At 35.9% G+C, this 16,886-nt stretch overlaps 1 protein-coding gene across 4 annotated transcripts; it reads right to left on the minus strand.

The window, feature by feature from the left end:
* Positions 1-793: 793 nt before the first annotated feature.
* On the minus strand, positions 794-15,103 carry LOC123507527. 4 transcript variants are annotated; one of them, XM_045260447.1, is made up of 5 exons: positions 14,950-15,103; positions 10,878-11,159; positions 7,716-7,833; positions 5,375-5,558; positions 794-2,641 (listed from the first exon to the last, which is right to left on the minus strand). In XM_045260447.1, exons 2-5 carry the CDS (start codon positions 10,949-10,951, stop codon positions 2,205-2,207), a joined length of 813 nt encoding a protein of 270 aa, XP_045116382.1. In that variant the 5' UTR covers positions 10,952-11,159; positions 14,950-15,103; the 3' UTR covers positions 794-2,204. The 4 variants fall into 4 exon arrangements, with proteins under 4 accessions (XP_045116382.1, XP_045116379.1, XP_045116381.1 ...); XM_045260444.1 differs by having other exon boundaries at positions 794-2,713; XM_045260446.1 differs by lacking the exon at positions 14,950-15,103 and adding an exon at positions 14,720-14,776 and having other exon boundaries at positions 794-2,713.
* Positions 15,104-16,886: the final 1,783 nt, after the last annotated feature.

Raw genomic sequence — 16,886 nt, forward strand, 5'->3', positions numbered from 1 at the left:
AAGAACAGTCATGAAAACACGACTTACGATGTGGTGATTCAAAATGTTTCTTAATGAGAGTCATAATCCCATCCTAAAATCACACGCTTTCGTATTCCCAAACACTCACACGTCTAAACTCGAGACTCTAAAGGATTCAATTGGGTGATTCTGTGATTGTACTCATTGTTTCCTAAGGATTCCGCTTCATTAGTGGCAAAAATTTATATGAGACCAATTGATCATTGGTGTTGGATAATAGTGATGAGAGGACAAAGCGGTAAAGTGCAGTAGATTATTCCGTGACATGTATCTCAATTATCATCTCTCAGGTTACGTCCCACTGACTCACTAATTGCAGGATTCCATAATACTATCTAATCGTATCTAGTGTATTAAACTTTCACGCACTACTACTCGGTGGGAAACATCTGGATCCTCAACATGGTCTAAATAAAGCTTAAGATTCACGAGAGATGCCGGGAATGTTAAGAATAAATCAAGTTCCCATGACATGCTCAGAACAAGACCCAGACTCATTAACCATTGCCATTTGCCGCGTCAGGAGTGAGATGTCTGTCACGGGGAGGAGCGGCTGTACCCATTCCTGCCAAGGGTGTTCAGGTCATAACTCATCTATTTCTTCTTTGCTTTGTTTACTTCGTCAGAGCAAAAAAACAAGTCACATCAAGCTATTTATTTATCTTTTTTTTTTTTTTTACTTTTTCCTTAATATGAACCAGAAATCAAGGCACGTCAGTGATTTTTTTTTCTTTGCTTTGTTTCCTTCGTCAGAGAATGAACCAAACAAAAGTTTACATCAAAACTTTTTATTGTAACTCTTCTTCCTTAAAGTATGAACCATATGAACCGTAAGTCAAGACAGGGCATTATTTTCACTTTTTTTTTTACAGATTGAACGAGTAATTCTCTTATTACATCTTCCATAAACCAATATTCAGAGTTCAATACCATGTCACCTTTCATTCATATTACTTCTGGAAATGCAAATCCTTTCCTTACATTATCCAAGAGCTTCACTCCATTCCCTTCTCACTTCAAAACAAGCTAGACTCACTTGTCATTCACAGGGATACTGAAAAACGATATCCCAGTACCAAATGAATTTACTGATCTAAAAATTACAGGTAAATTTGTCATACAGGTAAATTCACTGAATAAGTTTGTAGCACTTCAAAATATACATATCACTGACTTAATTAAGATATGGTTTGTCAAGGTACTATGTAGAAAACCTAAAAAAAAATAATCCCCAATTTTCAGACATTTCAGTATTGAAGAATCAAATAGTACAAAAATAGGATACTTTATAGACCAAATTCATATAACATGCATATACAAAATCCTTAACCAACAACTAAGGATTAGTGAAATATTAAACGTCTATGTCACTCAGTATGAAGCAACGTGGAAGCGTGAAGCACTCCTTACTTAACACCAATAAATCAGGTGAAAGGCTACATCACCTGTCAAGAGGAGCTTAAGGCATGCACAACCCACAATCCACCAGTCATGGCTTCAAGAATGGTCTTGGGTCTTCGTTTTGGCATGAGCAATGATTGATTCATAGCAAGTGAAGTGAAGTGAACCTTTACTTTGTCATCAGGTGTAAACAAATGAAAGACAACCCAGAGGAATCTTGGTCCAAGGTTGAGTTTAATGGATAGGTGAAAGACATTCCTGCAGCCAACAGTCCCCCCTCTGTCACCTGCCAGTGACGGATACAGCGTCACTCGATGCACATGACAGACATCAAAGAAACAAAGTGCTACATTATTACTTTAAGTGAGATTAAACACATACAAGGAACACGTAAAGGTAACTCTTTACTTCTGCAGGAAAACTCCTCTTTATTTTATTATTACATGGAGAAAATGCTGTCAACAAAAGGCTGCATGCAGCAAACAAATCCTCCTCAACATGAGCAACCAATAGCTAGTGCTCATTTAAAATCAAACATGTTTGTACATTAACCATAGTATAGTTGGAGTTAAAAATATAATCTCATATCAATACATAAAACTGAATAATCTTAAATTTGAACATAACACAGGACAACATATGGCTAGATTCCAAGCAACCAACTGATGTTTAAAAGTACAAAGCTGCCTTAATTTAACAACCTTGAACATGAATATCAATGGGGAGCACTCACTGGAGGAGTGACGTGCTGGCCCCAGGGAGGCATCCTGCTGGGTCTGAGTCTACATGGAGGTGGGGGCCCAGAAATTCATTTCACGGAGGGCAGAAGGTTTTGGGTGCCTCCTCCTCTGGCCCATAACTTTGGGTGCCACAATGGCCCCTTCCTCCAGCTGCTTGGTGTTCACAGACACCTCCTCCTTCAGGGAGGACACAGCAGCACTAATACTGCCTTGGTTGTCCTGCAGCTGCTTGGTGCAGAAGTAGCTGTGAGCCGAGATCTTCCTTTGCGGTTCCATTGCCACGCCCACCACACACTTGCGGCCGAGAATCGGAGAGTTCTTGGGGGTGGTGAAGGGGCTGGTCACTGGGGACGTCGGCACGCTGTGGCTTGGGGTGGTGGCCAAGGACAGTGACTGGACCTTCTCGAGGAGTGTGTTGTTCTGGTTTGCAATGCAGTCCAGGCTCGTGGTGGTGGAGAGCTCTTTGGATGCTGGAGCAGCTGTGGGGCCGAGGGATTCGGTGTTGGTCTTTGGGGAATCTGGAGGTTCTACCTTCACTATAAATTTGGGTTCTGGGGGAAAGAATGTGTATCAGGCTTTGTGTACCTGCTGGCTATCAAGGACATAGTGCGAGGACTAACCAATAATGATGGATAAATGTTAAAACTGAAGAAAAACAGAACAGTCTGGGAAGAATAGGCAAACTAACTCGAGCTTATGACGTGAATGAAATAAGCAAAAGAAAATTTAGAAAAGAACTGCATAAATAGATTTGAAGTCACATGCTGACAAGGCAGCTGACAGCAGACACAAGGTTATTAATGCACTTTTGTACTGACAAGTTCACATAAAATTCAGAACAAGAAGATAATTACTAGTCACTAAAAAACATGCAATATATTTACTAGTCACAAAAAACATGCAGTATATTACAAATAAAATGTTGAAATCAGAATAAAGTAACAAATTAGAAGGAGCACATACAGGATAAATGGCAGCCAAACAACATTAATAATGGCTGCTACCGTGCAAAACCAGGGTAGAAACACCCCAGACTGCCATGTCAACACACTATTGCCACTAACGAAACACCACCCACAGTACTGATAAAAATCAAACATGAACACTACACAACAAGCACTGACCCACGATGCTAAACTACACCAAAACACTAACCAAAATACACATAAATTCTAACCTACACATATGCATAGACCACAATACAGCAACAAGAGCACTATTTTTGTTAACTTCATTGGAGAATATGCCGTCTCCTTGGTTCTATAAGGTTTTCGTAGAGTAATAAGGAAGAGGAATGCTTGGGTGAGAGACTTCAAATCATTCATAGTGGTCTGAAGAAGTGGGAATCCAGTAACAGTTTGCTATCAACAATTAGAAGACAGGAAGGAGAACTTATAAAGGTTGATTATAGAAGCAAGGAAAGATGTGCAAGGATGTGTGACAAGAGGAAAGATAATGGATAGCTTTTGTTAACAGAAAACTACAAAGATTGGCTACGTATGCATTCTAGAAGGTGTGTGAAGGGGATACATTAAAAAAGTAAATATGATAGTGCTGAAGATGGAAGAATTAAAAATAAAAAGGTTTGGTTTTGAGTCTGAGGTGTATGACAAGAGGAAAGAAGTAATGAAAATATCAGAATATGGCAAGTAAAATTAATGAATATAAAAGTATAAAGTAAAAATGATGGAGGATAAATTTTTGAAGACATGAGGGAGACTTATGAAGGCTATTTATAAAATCTAAAGTATGTGACAAAATAAAGATACATGAAAGAAAAGAAAAGAAATAGTAATATTAAAACTGACAAATATTCTCACTAGAAAAATATATCAATAAAAAATCTAGACGTTACATCTAAAAATCTATAAAATTATTTGCCTTACAAATCAAATAACCATGAAATTTACTGGAATATGCTGTGAAGTTTTTGGAAAGGTCTTGCACACTAGCAAAGAGAAATGGATGAACACACCACCTTAAAAAAAATAGGTAATAAAACAGCAATCAAAATACCCACATCAATACAATACACAAATCCCAGCTTTTCAATACACGACAAATAAAACAGCAATCAAAATACCCACATCAATACAATACATAAATCCCACCTTTTCAATACACGACATTAAAGAAGAGGGAAGGAGAAATAGGAGGGAAGGAGAAACAGGAGAGCAATCATAGTCAAAAAAATCTCCCATTAATACCCAATACTGAGAGAGAGAGAGAGAGAGAGAGAGAGAGAGAGAGAGAGAGAGAGAGAGAGAGAGAGAGAGAGAGAGAGAGAGAGAGAGAAACTTTTTATTTTCCTGCATAGTTAACATGGAAGCCACGGGTAAGAGCACAAATTACTCACACCATCAAAGCCTAGACCACCATAAGCAGATTGTCTTGGGCCAAAAAGCAGGAAGCAAGCAGAGAAAACACCAATATCACCAGGCAACTTAAAAAAGGTGAAAAATGGTGAGGTATTTTAGAACTCCAGGGACCTTAGCAGAAAATATAAAACAGGGACCTTAGCAGAAAATATAAAAATAGATAGTCCCTAAAAATAGAGGGAAACAATTAAAAAATAAGTCATACTAGATCTTTCAGTAAAGGCCAGAATCAGAAAAACAGAAAGCCTCAAAAAGAAAAGAAAAACAGAGGGAAAAATAAAAATGGAGGGAAAATAATGAAAAAAGGTATCATACTAGATCTTTCAGTTGAACAAGAACAGAAGCAGGAAACAAATCCTCAAAAAGAAGATACCCTAAAGAAAAACTAAAAAAACAGGGGGAAAAATAAAAATAAAGCAGGAAATAATGAAAAAATAAAGACATCATACTAGACCTTTCAGTAGATCAAGACCAGAAGCAGAAAAAAAAAAACAAGGCCTCACAAAAAGAAGATACCCTAAAAAAAAAGGAAAATAGAGGAAAAAATTGAATAAAAAAACAAGAACAAGACCAGAAGCAGAAAAACAAAACCTAAAAAGAAAAAAAATAATAAATAAATAAAAAACTTAAAAATGGGGAAAAAAAATTGGAAAAACAAGAACAAGGTCAGAAGCAGCAAGACAAAAACCTCAAAGATAAAATACTCTAAAAAAAAAAAAAAAAAAAAAAAAAAAAAATCTAAAAGCACAAAAAAAAGGGGGAAAAATAAAGACAACTCCAAGATCTGTAGAACGGCCGGGAGAGAGACAAGACAAGCAGAGACAAAGAACTGACCTCCTTTAATGTTCATAGGCAGCACCAGCAGAGGGTGGACGTCAGAGGTCTCTGCCTTGGTTTCTGGGGTGGTGAGAGGAGTGGTGGCAGGAGACGGTTCCACTGAGAACCCTCCCGGTCCGATGGAGATGGTGGTGGAGGTGGGAGTGGTGTCCGGGGAAAACTGCAGGGTGTCGTCTTTCACCTGCAGACACGTACACATGCACAAACATACATTAAGGTTGACGGCACATACATAAATGGCACTTAAATACTACCTAGTTAATTTCATGGAGGAATATTGACTAAGTTGCATGCATATTCAGATTTTTAGCCATGGTACAGTATAAGGTACAATTGCTTCACTATCCAACTCTCACTCGTGTATCTGTGGAGTGAGGGAGAGGTCAAGGAAGGTCAAAGGGAGGTCAAGGGATGTTTGCTAGTAAGGTCAAAGAATAAATAAAAGGTTATCCACCAAAATCAGGGTGAAATGTATTTAATTTAAGTCATCATCATGGAGATTGTTATATTTTGTTATATTTTGCTTGATTTCTAATGGGTAATTATAAAAATCTCTCTATCAATGTATTATACAGTAAGATCTAGGAAATGCTTCAATCTAAACGTTAACTATGAAAGGTTATATTTTGCTTCACTCTTCATGGCTTCACTCTTCATGGATAACTATATAAAATCTTTCTCTATCAATAATGCTACCTAATAAAATTTAGAAAGTTGCTTAATCTAAAGGTTAACCATGAACATCTACAGTAAAATCGAGAAATAGTCAAACTAAACAGCAACTATAAAACCTTCCTCCATTATCAAGGTTGTCTAGATTAAGAAAGTTATCAAATCTAAGCTTCATAATGGGGAATAATACATCTTACTCTATCCTAATTAAAACTTACTGAATCTCTACTACCCCATTCTAGCAAATAATAATTTCAATTTAAAATACTTCACTGGATCCTAATTTTTGTTCATCAGAATTTGACGGATATGGATAACTGAAAGGACTCAACTGAAATGATAATAGAAAGAGCTTGTTATATTAAAAGGTTACGTACTGATAACTGAATGGACTTAACTGAAATGATAATAGAAAGGGCTTGTTACATTAAAAGGTTATGTACTGATAACTGAAAAGACTTAACTGAAATGATAATAGAAAGGCCTTGTTATATTAAAAGGTTATGTACTGATAACTGAAAAGACTTAACTGAAATGATAATAGAAAGGCCTTGTTATATTAAAAGGTTATGTAATGTTAACTGAAAGAAATTAATTAGTAGTATTAAATATGTTATACAGATCTAATTTTTGTTCATCAGAATTTGGCGGATAAGGATGACTGAAAAGACTTAACAGAAATGACAACAGAAAGGGCTTGTTATATTAAAAGGTTATGTACTGATCACTGAAAGAAATTAATAAGTATGTAGTAAAATATGTTATACCTAAACTCAAAACCTTAAATAAACCCATAAAAATGTTTCAAACTGGCATTTCACAGCGATATAAATGTTCATTACTAGATTTTGACTAAAAAGGAAAAAAAAAAACATTAAAATTCCAACAGTAAAAAAAAAAAAAAATCATGTCAGAACTCCAGATGCCTTGGTAACTGAAAGGAACAAAAGCAACACTAATCTACAATGCAAGGTAATCACACACAGATAAGCTACAGTTCCATAATGCGCACAGGATGACAAGCAACAATCTTATCTACTCAACGTACCCACACTGGCATACAAGTCAACCTCGTAAACAGGCACAAAGTTCACACATTTCTTCGATAACAAAGGAAACATGCAAACAATATATAAAAGAATGTGGTGCGTTTCACTGTTTGATCTGCTGCAGTCTCTGACGAGACAGCCAGACGTTACCCTACAGAACGAGCTCAGAGCTCATTATTTCCGATCTTCGGATAGGCCTGAGACCAGGCACACATCACACACCGGGACAACAAGGTCACAACTCCTCGATTTACATCCCGTACCTACTCACTGCTAGATGAACAGGGGCTACACGTGAAAGGAGACACACCCAAATGTGTGTGTGTGTGTGTGTGTGTGTGTGTGTGTGTGTGTGTGTGTGTGTGTGTGTGTGTGTGTGTGTGTGTGTGTGTGTGTGTGTGTGTGTGTGTGTGTGTGTGTCATTAAGCCACAAGGCAAGTAACTAAAACAACAACCAGCATAACCAGCATAACTATCAACTATAACACCACAATGGAAAAAAAAAAAAAAAAAAACACTAAACCAAAAATGACAATGGTAAACTATAAAAAGGCAAGGAAAAACACAAAACCAAAAACCCGCAACACACATTCTTTCAGACACACGAGGCCACACACCTCTACAGTCATGCCCCCATCTGGCTTCTGGGGGCTGCAGGCACGACCATAGCGGAGCCTCAGGAAGCCCCCATCATCTAGTGAAGGGGGTGATACAATGAAGTCGTCCACCTCATACCTGCATTGGGCGAGCCATTACAACGCTGCCTTGCCCTCACAAAGGCTGCCTCACTTACTGCCCCTTCAGGTAACAGCAGGGAGCAGTCACTATGTCTATCAATGGTTACTAACTAGGCTATATTGTGCCTGTGTTGATCATATATGCTTACTAATTGGTAGATTGATATGTTTTCTGCGTTTTCTGCAGTTATCTTGTTCATTAGTATTCAATGGCCTTTCCTGTGGCAATAATTCTGTAAGGCAGGAGTTATAATATTGTACGCTTTCTTATTGCTATTTGGAATTTATGTGCTCAAGTGTATACCTTCAGTATATTGTTCACTGGCATTTAATAGCCTTTCTTGTGGCAATACAGAGAAATAGTTTTATAAGGCAGCTTAGTAACTGTTGTAATACTGTATGCTTACTTATTGGTATTGAAAATTTAAGTGTTCGGATGCATGTTATCTTCAATATCTTGTTCATTAGCATTCAATAGCCTTTCTTGTGGCATACATAGGAATAATTATGTAAGGCAGCATAATCATATTACAGTAAGCTTACTTATTGTTATTCAAAATATAAGTGTTCAGATGTAGGTTATCTTTAATATCTTGTTCATTCTGTAAGGCAGCATAGTTATATTACTTATTGCTATTTAAAGTTACATTGCTCAAATTTTGCCGTATCTATCAGCATCATCATCAGTAACTATTCACACACTGTTTATGTTTAATTCTGCACAAGTCAGTCCATCAGAGGTCTATAATGTGTTGGCTCAAAGCACAACATAATGTACAAATGATTTCATTACAAAAGCAAGTCTGAGATGGAAGTATCCTAAAGTAGAAACAAGTAAAGCATCACTCTTAATTCAAAAAACATATGGACACATTTATAATCCTTATCTTGAATGCATTATGGAGGACACTTTCCTTTAACATAGCTTGGAAACTAGCACAAGGCATCTCAAACTAGCACAAGGCATCTCAAGAGCATCATTCTAATTAATACATAAAAAAGTGCTTTATATATTCCTAGTTAATACTTAAAAAAAGGTGGTTTATTAGGAGTCAAGCTGATTTACTATGGAAACTATGAACAACTCAGTCAAGAGAGGCTTTACACAAGATTTGGCACTGTTTATATAGAAAATGTTGGTCTCCTGTATAAAGAAGTGCACTAATCAAGTTTTGGCAGTGTTGCTTTATGTATTAATGTAGCACAACCTTAGTCTCTGTGTGAACAATGAACAAATCAGTCAAGAGGTGCTTTACTCAGGTTTGGCACTGTTGCTTGTAAACCTCACGTGTATTTTGAGAACTGTCACATGCCCCAAAGCCTTCCCTTGCATTCCACACTGGGCACACATTCTCTTGACATAACCACAACCCTACAGTGAGTCGTGGATGTCTTTTCTTAATGCAGCCAGAGGTGGGAGAGGACCAATGATATCCTTCCTTGCACACTGAATCAAGACATCCTAGCATTCAAATCCATTGCCACACCTCAGCCTCTCTTACCCACAACACACTACCGAGATTAATCATTAGCATTCAAATCCATTACCACACCTCGGCCTCTCTTGCCCACAACACACTATCGAGATTAATCATTAGTTTATCATGCAATACTGTACATACACACATACACCAGCCACAACCACTACTGTGCATATCTCAGTTCGCATACAGTCACCACACAAGCATACTAGTTTAATGCAGGAGTGAGTTAGGTCCCTTAAACCAGAAATATATATTCAGCACTACAGATAAAGGCATAATATAGATTGCCAAAGATGAACTTTCCTAAATCCTAAACTAATGAACATATCCTAAACTAAAGGCAATGTTAGTAATATAATCTATCTTCTGCTTACAATAGACAAACTTATTCTTAAATCCTTTGTTCCTTTGTTCTCCCGCCCAGATTATTAAAAAAGACTATAGATAAGATAAGTCAAGATTGTCCACTAAAGATTACACAATAGAACTCCTTCATGCATTTTTCACTATTCATAACAAAAAAACTCCTTAAAATGTCCCTAGAATTATAAAACTTGAATGCTTATGACAAAAAATGCATAAATCAGAGTCCAATAAGATAAGAAGATGAAGAGGCTGTAATGAATGTATAGAGAAGACAGAAATTAAGAAGACACAGCTACACCATAAACACACTCAGACAAGCCTGAAAGAGACATAGGACCAGAAGAGGCTGTAATTGAATGTATAGAGAAGATAGAAATCAAGATAACACACCTACACCATAAGAAATATACTCAGATAAGCTTGAATGAGACATAGGACCAGATGAGTTTGTAATTGAATGTATAGAGAAAATATAAAAACAGATGCACCATGAGGAACACACTCGGATAAGCTTGAAGGAGACATAGGACTAGAGGAAGAGCTAAACACCAAGATAACACAGCCACAGCATAAGGAACACTCACAAGCTTCGATGAGACAATTGAAGACATGGTCAGAGTACAAAGGGAGACGGAAGAATGAAGAAGAATGAATAGTGATGCTAAACAGTCTGTGTGTATAAATTCTGGGGGAGACGAGCTGTCCAACCATAAGGAAAAGAAGGACATGAAGTGAGATTATAATTCCTCACAGCTTGATGAAGGGATGGTTATGAATAATTTAACTCCATTGCCTCTGATCTATTCACCTCAATCTTGTGTGGACACTAGTACAGGTTTCCCTTAGCACCAAGGCCTTACAGTAAAAATTTGAGGGATAAATACAATGAATAAAGCAGAAATACTAAGTGAATATACTCATCTATCCACCTAAGCATTATATCTACAGAAGTAAGTATATTCTAGAAAATATGAATGTTTGAGTTGTAGAAGTGGAAAGCAATGAAAATTATTAAAACCAGTATAACAAAATATAAATATGAATCATAAGACAATAAAAAATACATTTCTAGAATAAAAATGGTCACTTGAAGACGGGAATGCAAACCTATGAAGACAAATGACAAAAAAATGGATACTTACAGATACAGATACAAAAAAATCATACTTACAGACATACAGACAGTCCTTACCTCATTCCTTTCTTCATAATCCACTTGGGGATGCCATAAGCTCCACTTGGCACAACAGACTTTGAATCTTCCATTATATATTGGTTCTACACACACGTGGTGGCACTACAGAACGTAATAAAGCTAAGTGCAAAGCAAGACTGCCTGCCCCTAAGACCTAATTTGAACTGAGTGAAAGAAAGGAGAGAAAAAAATCAGAAGAATATTCAAGCAGGGGCTATTTTGTCCATGGACGTAAGAAGGGAGAGAGTTGCAAGCCTTCGGATCAACATGGTCGACAATCTGTAACAAGAGGAAGATGGTTAAAGTCCAAGACCCAACTCGACAACCTTAACTAAGGCTCGCCAAGTGAACCCCCATCCCTAAACACACCTTGGTTACTCATACTGGTGCAAGAAAGGGTTATATAGATATTCGCTACGTCATTCTCGTGTGTCTGCTGTACCTTGCATCGTCAATCACCTCTTACATACAAAAATATACAAGTATATAAATAATTCACCCAGTTTTAATACATGCTTGGAAAATACTCTTGCATTTCACTTGATGTACAGTAAATATTCTGCCTGGTTTAATGTCAAGGCAGAATATTAAATCACTGAAGGAACCAGATTTAAGAGTCAAAAGCATGATCCAAAATTAAGAGCTTTGAAAATTAAAAGACATCTAAAAAAGATAGACAAGAAAAGAAAACCCATAAAAAAAGAGAGGAGGATAAAAGTCATTGAAGGAACTAGATTTCAAAGAGAATCAAAGACAATATCAAAGATTAATAACCTTGAAAACTAAAAAAAAAAAAAAAAAAAAACTGGCAAATAGGAAAGAAAGCCCCTCAAAAGACACAGAGATAATAATAAAAAAAAAAAAGCCTACAGAACCAGTTTTCAGAGGGAGTCAAAAGCACCGTCCAAAATTAAGCATCTTGAAAACACTGTACTGTGAAACACGTTAGATGCTACAGAGGTGAAAGCAGTTGGAAAGAGGCCAGGTGTTTGCTGGTCTCCTTACAAACACCTGGAGACAGTGTGAGTGTGTGTGTGTGTGTGTGTGTGTGTGTGTGTGTGTGTGTGTGTGTGTGTGTGTGTGTGTGTGTGTGTGTGTGTGTGTGTGTGTATAAAGGAGGTCATGAAAAGGACACTCATTAAGATAACACTAAAAACATGAGGTTTAGTGATAAGATCTAGCATATAGTAATCTCTGGAAGCCACATTGAAGTACTCAAGAGAAACTAGCTATTTCTTTAAGGTGTTGCCAAGTGAGGGGTGACTTTAAAAATCTGCCTGTATCACCAAGGCCAGGGGCAACGAACTTACACTCCAATGCGAAGCTAATTATCAAAGCCTAAATAAGGTCACCATACATTTGCTTGATGGAGATATAGCCAGAGAACTTTAAGAAGGATATAGAGTAAGAATAGCAAGAAAAAAAAAAAAAAAAAGATCTGTAGAATTCTAATTGGAATAAAAAGGAGAATATTAAAAGGGATAAAGGCCAAGAATATTAAAGGGAAAAAATAACTTAGCTATAACTTCAACAGGAGGTAAGGTAAGAATATTTAAGATAAACAAGTCATATAACTTTAAAAAGGACACAAGACAAGAATATTAAGGAAAAAATGGGCCTAGCTACAACTTGAATTATTAAAGAGATACAGGGAAGAATATTAAGGTAAAACAGATACTCAAAGAATTTTAACCCCTTCAGTACCATGACATATTTTCATATTCCTTTTCCTTACTATTTGGTGATTTCATACAGCTTCAGAAACTCATGTGAGGATTAGAATAAGGAAGACTGTAACCATTAATCTTCTGACCTCCATAGACCCTTGCTAATGTTAATAAAATCATTTAATCATACCTAAAACTCAAGATAAAAATGCTTCCCAGTACTGAAAGAGTTAAAAAGGGATATAGGCTGAGAATATTGAGAAAAAGAAACGATCCTAAAATCTGAAAAGCACAATAGGCCTAGAATACAAAAAAAAAAGGTAAAAGAGGTAATCATATAGGCCAAAAACAAAGAAAAAAGTCAAAATAAACAGCCATAATTGAAAACCCATTAACTTGCAAAACATAATGCTTTCTCCCAAGCTGTGATCTGTACAATGTAGAGATTAACCTATTTCACTGAATTTCATATAAACCTAACCTATATGAAGACACTGATTTGACTTCAAGATTACCAAAAAAAAAAATTAATTGCATGTTAAGAGAATGAATGTAAAGAAAAGTAATAAATCAAAGGACTTGACAAAATAACAACGATAACTCTTGTGTCGCCAAATAGAACAAATTTATAGACCCAACTGTCCCACCATGAAAGAGAAATGAGGACGTTTGACAGTGACGCTAATAATTCTTGTGTCATCAAATAGAACATGAATCTACAGACCCAATACTATAAAAAAGATCACAAATACAGAAAAAAAAACAAATATATAAGAGAGAAATTAGAGAAACAGTGAGATAAAAGTCAGCTATCCAAACACAAAAGATAAAATTGAAACCAAACATAGATTTATCCTATACTAAAAAAAATAAAGAAATTGAAAAAGCAAATATAAAAACGGTGGAGAAAATTTTACCTATTTAATCACAAAAGATGTAACTGAAACCCAACATCAATTAATCCTATACAAAAAAGGAGGAATAGCAAATAGAAAAATAGACAAAAGAAAAGAAACCACATACTGAAACACTTTCCTACACCACTTCAAAAAATATGAAAAAAATTGAATAACCAACAAAAAAAAAAAAATTTAAAGAAACCACATCTTAAAATGCCACTTTTCGACAAACTAACCTGTCTCGCTTAAAAATTTAAAAAAATGGAATCCACAAAAAAAGAAGGGAAAAAAATTAAAGGCCCCACATCTTAAAATGCCACTTTTCAACAAACTTACTTATCAATTCAAGAAGAAAAACTTGAATCCATCTAAAAAAAAGTAAAGAAAAAAAAACTGAAAGGACTCGCATCTTAAGACGTCACTTTTCGACAAACTAACCCGTCTTGCTAAAAAGATTAAAGAAAACAATTTATAGAAGCCACAAAAAAAAAGGAAAAAAATTGAAATCAAGTCGTCTCGGTAAAAAAATATTAAAGAAAAAAAAGAAAGGAAAAAAATTGAAAGGCCCCACATTTTAAAATGTTACTTTTCGACAAACTAACCCATCTCGCTTCTCTAAAACACCGAATGACTGGCAGTGCTTGTTAACGCAGAATGACGAGGCAAGGGACACACAGACACACACGTTAGTTCACTTAATACATACTTAAGAGATACTTAAATACAATACATAGATAGAAATACTTAAGGTTAATTAATTGGTGTAGGTATAGAAAAAGTAGTTTGGTGATGCTAAATAGGAGAGAAAGGAGAAAAATTAAAGAAAGGAGGAAGAAAATCAGAAAACACAAGTAGGAAATTAGAAAAAGATGAAAACATAAAAAAGGAGAAATTTTGAACAGAAGGAAATGGTAAAACGACAAAAATAAGAAATGGAGGAAGGCAATCAGAAAAAGAACAAAATTACAAGAGGAATAGAATTAGAAACTGAATAATTAAAAGAAAAGGGAAGAAAAAGAATTGAAGAAATAGAAAAAAACAAGGAGAGAGAGAGAGAGAGAGAGAGAGAGAGAGAGAGAGAGAGAGAGAGAGAGAGAGAGAGAGAGAGAGACCCAAAGCACATAACCATTTCAACTTTAACAGAAGGAAGTAAGAAAGAAAAGAACATCACAGTACCAAAGAAACGGTAGTGGTAGTAGTCGTAGTAGTAATAGTAATAGTAGTAGTCATCATCACATCCCCAATACTACTTAAACACTACACCAACCCTTACACATCACCCTTACACCACACCACACTCTTCACTCTCTAAACACACACTGAGCTGGCAGGAACACACACACACACACACACACACTTAACAACAAGATACCCCAGCGCCCTTGGCAACACATTACTATATTTACGATTTCCATCCCAATTTCTACTCTTCCACACGTCCACCGTTACTCCACCATCTCCAGGAAGGGTATTTAATCACTCACAACCTCTGCGTGTACTTACGTGGGCGAGAAAGTACGATTTCCCGACAAAATAAGGAAGGGAGGAGAGGAGCTGCGTCCGTCCAGTGGCCCTGACCTAGAGTGGGTCTTATAACAGGTCACAGGTCATTCTTCACCTTGTCCTTACATATTTTTTTGGTTATTTTGATTTTTCTTTGTTGTTTTTTAATAATTTCTACTTGTTTTGTTAGGTATTATTGATCTTAGAACGTGACTGGTTGGAATTACGTCAGCTATGTTTGTTTCGGATTTTGTCTCGTTTCTGATATTTTTGGGTGGTTTTGTTATATATTCCTTTTCATTATATTTTATTCTTTCATTTTATTGGCTCTTATCGTTGCTATGAGACTTTTTTTCGTATCCGTGCATGAAATACTCGAGCACAATTCCATATTTAGGACGTTACTATATCCTACAGTAGCCTTGTATCATTTATTCCTGCTGATTATAACCTTCCTCAGAGTAACTTAACATTGTCCTGCGGGTTACATCAGATTTTCTAATTAGCTCGCAGTTTAATGATAGTTTGGCTTTAATGTTATAATGGTGGAACGATTATTAATATCGATCCTTTGTTCTTCCTTTTAATTGTTCTGTTCGCCTTATCTACGTTCATAATATTGTTCATTATTTTATGCATAGAAAAGAATTGATAGTGAAAATTAATAGCGATATAGGTGTTTATTTTGTCTATGTAATCATATTATAACCCTCTTTCCTCTATATCGCAGCACACCAAGCTTTATATACTTGTTATTTTCTAATTTTCGTCTGCTGAGATGTGGGAAGGGTCTAAATGTATCGGGAAATGTAAGTGAACCGCAAACATTTGAATGATTTTTACTGTTGCCAGGTGGGCAAAAGGCAAGCAGAGGTGCTCACAAGACGTACTGTTCCCTTCTACCATTTCTTTGCTTCATTTGTCTCTTATTACGGAGATACCATAGAAGGAACATTATCTATAACATACAAATAATTAACAGTAGTAACTTGATAACTGGACAACTACCAGTATATCACTCTTTGCAAATAATAAGTTCCATGCAGTTAGGTCAATGTTCGTATACAGATTCTTTGACTTTTCTTATCATTTCTAGGAAGGCAATTAAACAAGACCATAAATGAGGAGTAATCATGCAATAAATGCCAGTAAATCATTAATAGCCAATTACTACGTACTATAACATGCTTACAGTAATTGCTTGGAGGAGAAATCCAAGGTTATTTGTCAATATATAGATGCCAGTTTTCTCCAGCCATCTTTTATACTAGGATGGCACACTAATAAAACTACGAAAGGAATATAATGACGCAAATACAATGATAAATTACCTCACATCAACAATGAGCTGTATCAATTAACTAGATAGCAACAACGCACAGCTATAACTCTCATACATGCCAGTTCACTATACAAATTAACAAATATATGAATAGATAGAGACTTTTATTTGATATTACAACAAATTACATAAAAACATCAGTAATATATTTTAAATACGAATACATACCTTCCTGGCAACACAGCACTACTTGCTAACAATAGCACAAGTGATGCCAACAATAGTCATTTGTAACTATAGGAACAAGAAGGCGTGTAGTACCTCAAATGTGATGAGCTCTCCTGAACCTGCTGGAAATTAGGAATAATTCACATCGTTAATCAGTGTACAGCCAGTAGATAACCATGTCCAGCAAGAGAGAACCTTAGCGACTGGAAATTGTGTGTTTTCCTGAATAAATGCTGGAAATACCAATAACTCTTCTCATGTACCTTACTTAAGTACCAAAAATCCATGTAAATTCAACCAACAGATAGGAAAATTATGCTAACGCTAACATTTTTAATCATAGAGAGGATAAAATAAACCTATAGCGACGGGAAAAGATTTGTATTTTTCTTAGTATACTCAAGAAAACCAATACATTGTCTGATTA

Source organism: Portunus trituberculatus, chromosome 22 (assembly GCF_017591435.1).
Source record: "Portunus trituberculatus isolate SZX2019 chromosome 22, ASM1759143v1, whole genome shotgun sequence".
In the NCBI taxonomy this organism is placed as follows: Eukaryota; Metazoa; Arthropoda; class Malacostraca; order Decapoda; family Portunidae; genus Portunus; species Portunus trituberculatus.

Coding starts and splice junctions, on each gene's coding strand:
- LOC123507527 (XM_045260444.1), bottom strand. CDS start 10,951: ATGGAAGATTCAAAGTCTGTTGTGCCAAGTGGAGCTTATGGCATCCCC. Junction 7,834..10,877: donor ATTATGAAGAAAGGAATGAG/GTAAGGACTGTC, acceptor CGCCCAATGCAG/GTATGAGGTGGACGACTTCA. Junction 5,559..7,715: donor ATGGGGGCATGACTGTAGAG/GTGTGTGGCCTC, acceptor ACGTGTCTGCAG/GTGAAAGACGACACCCTGCA.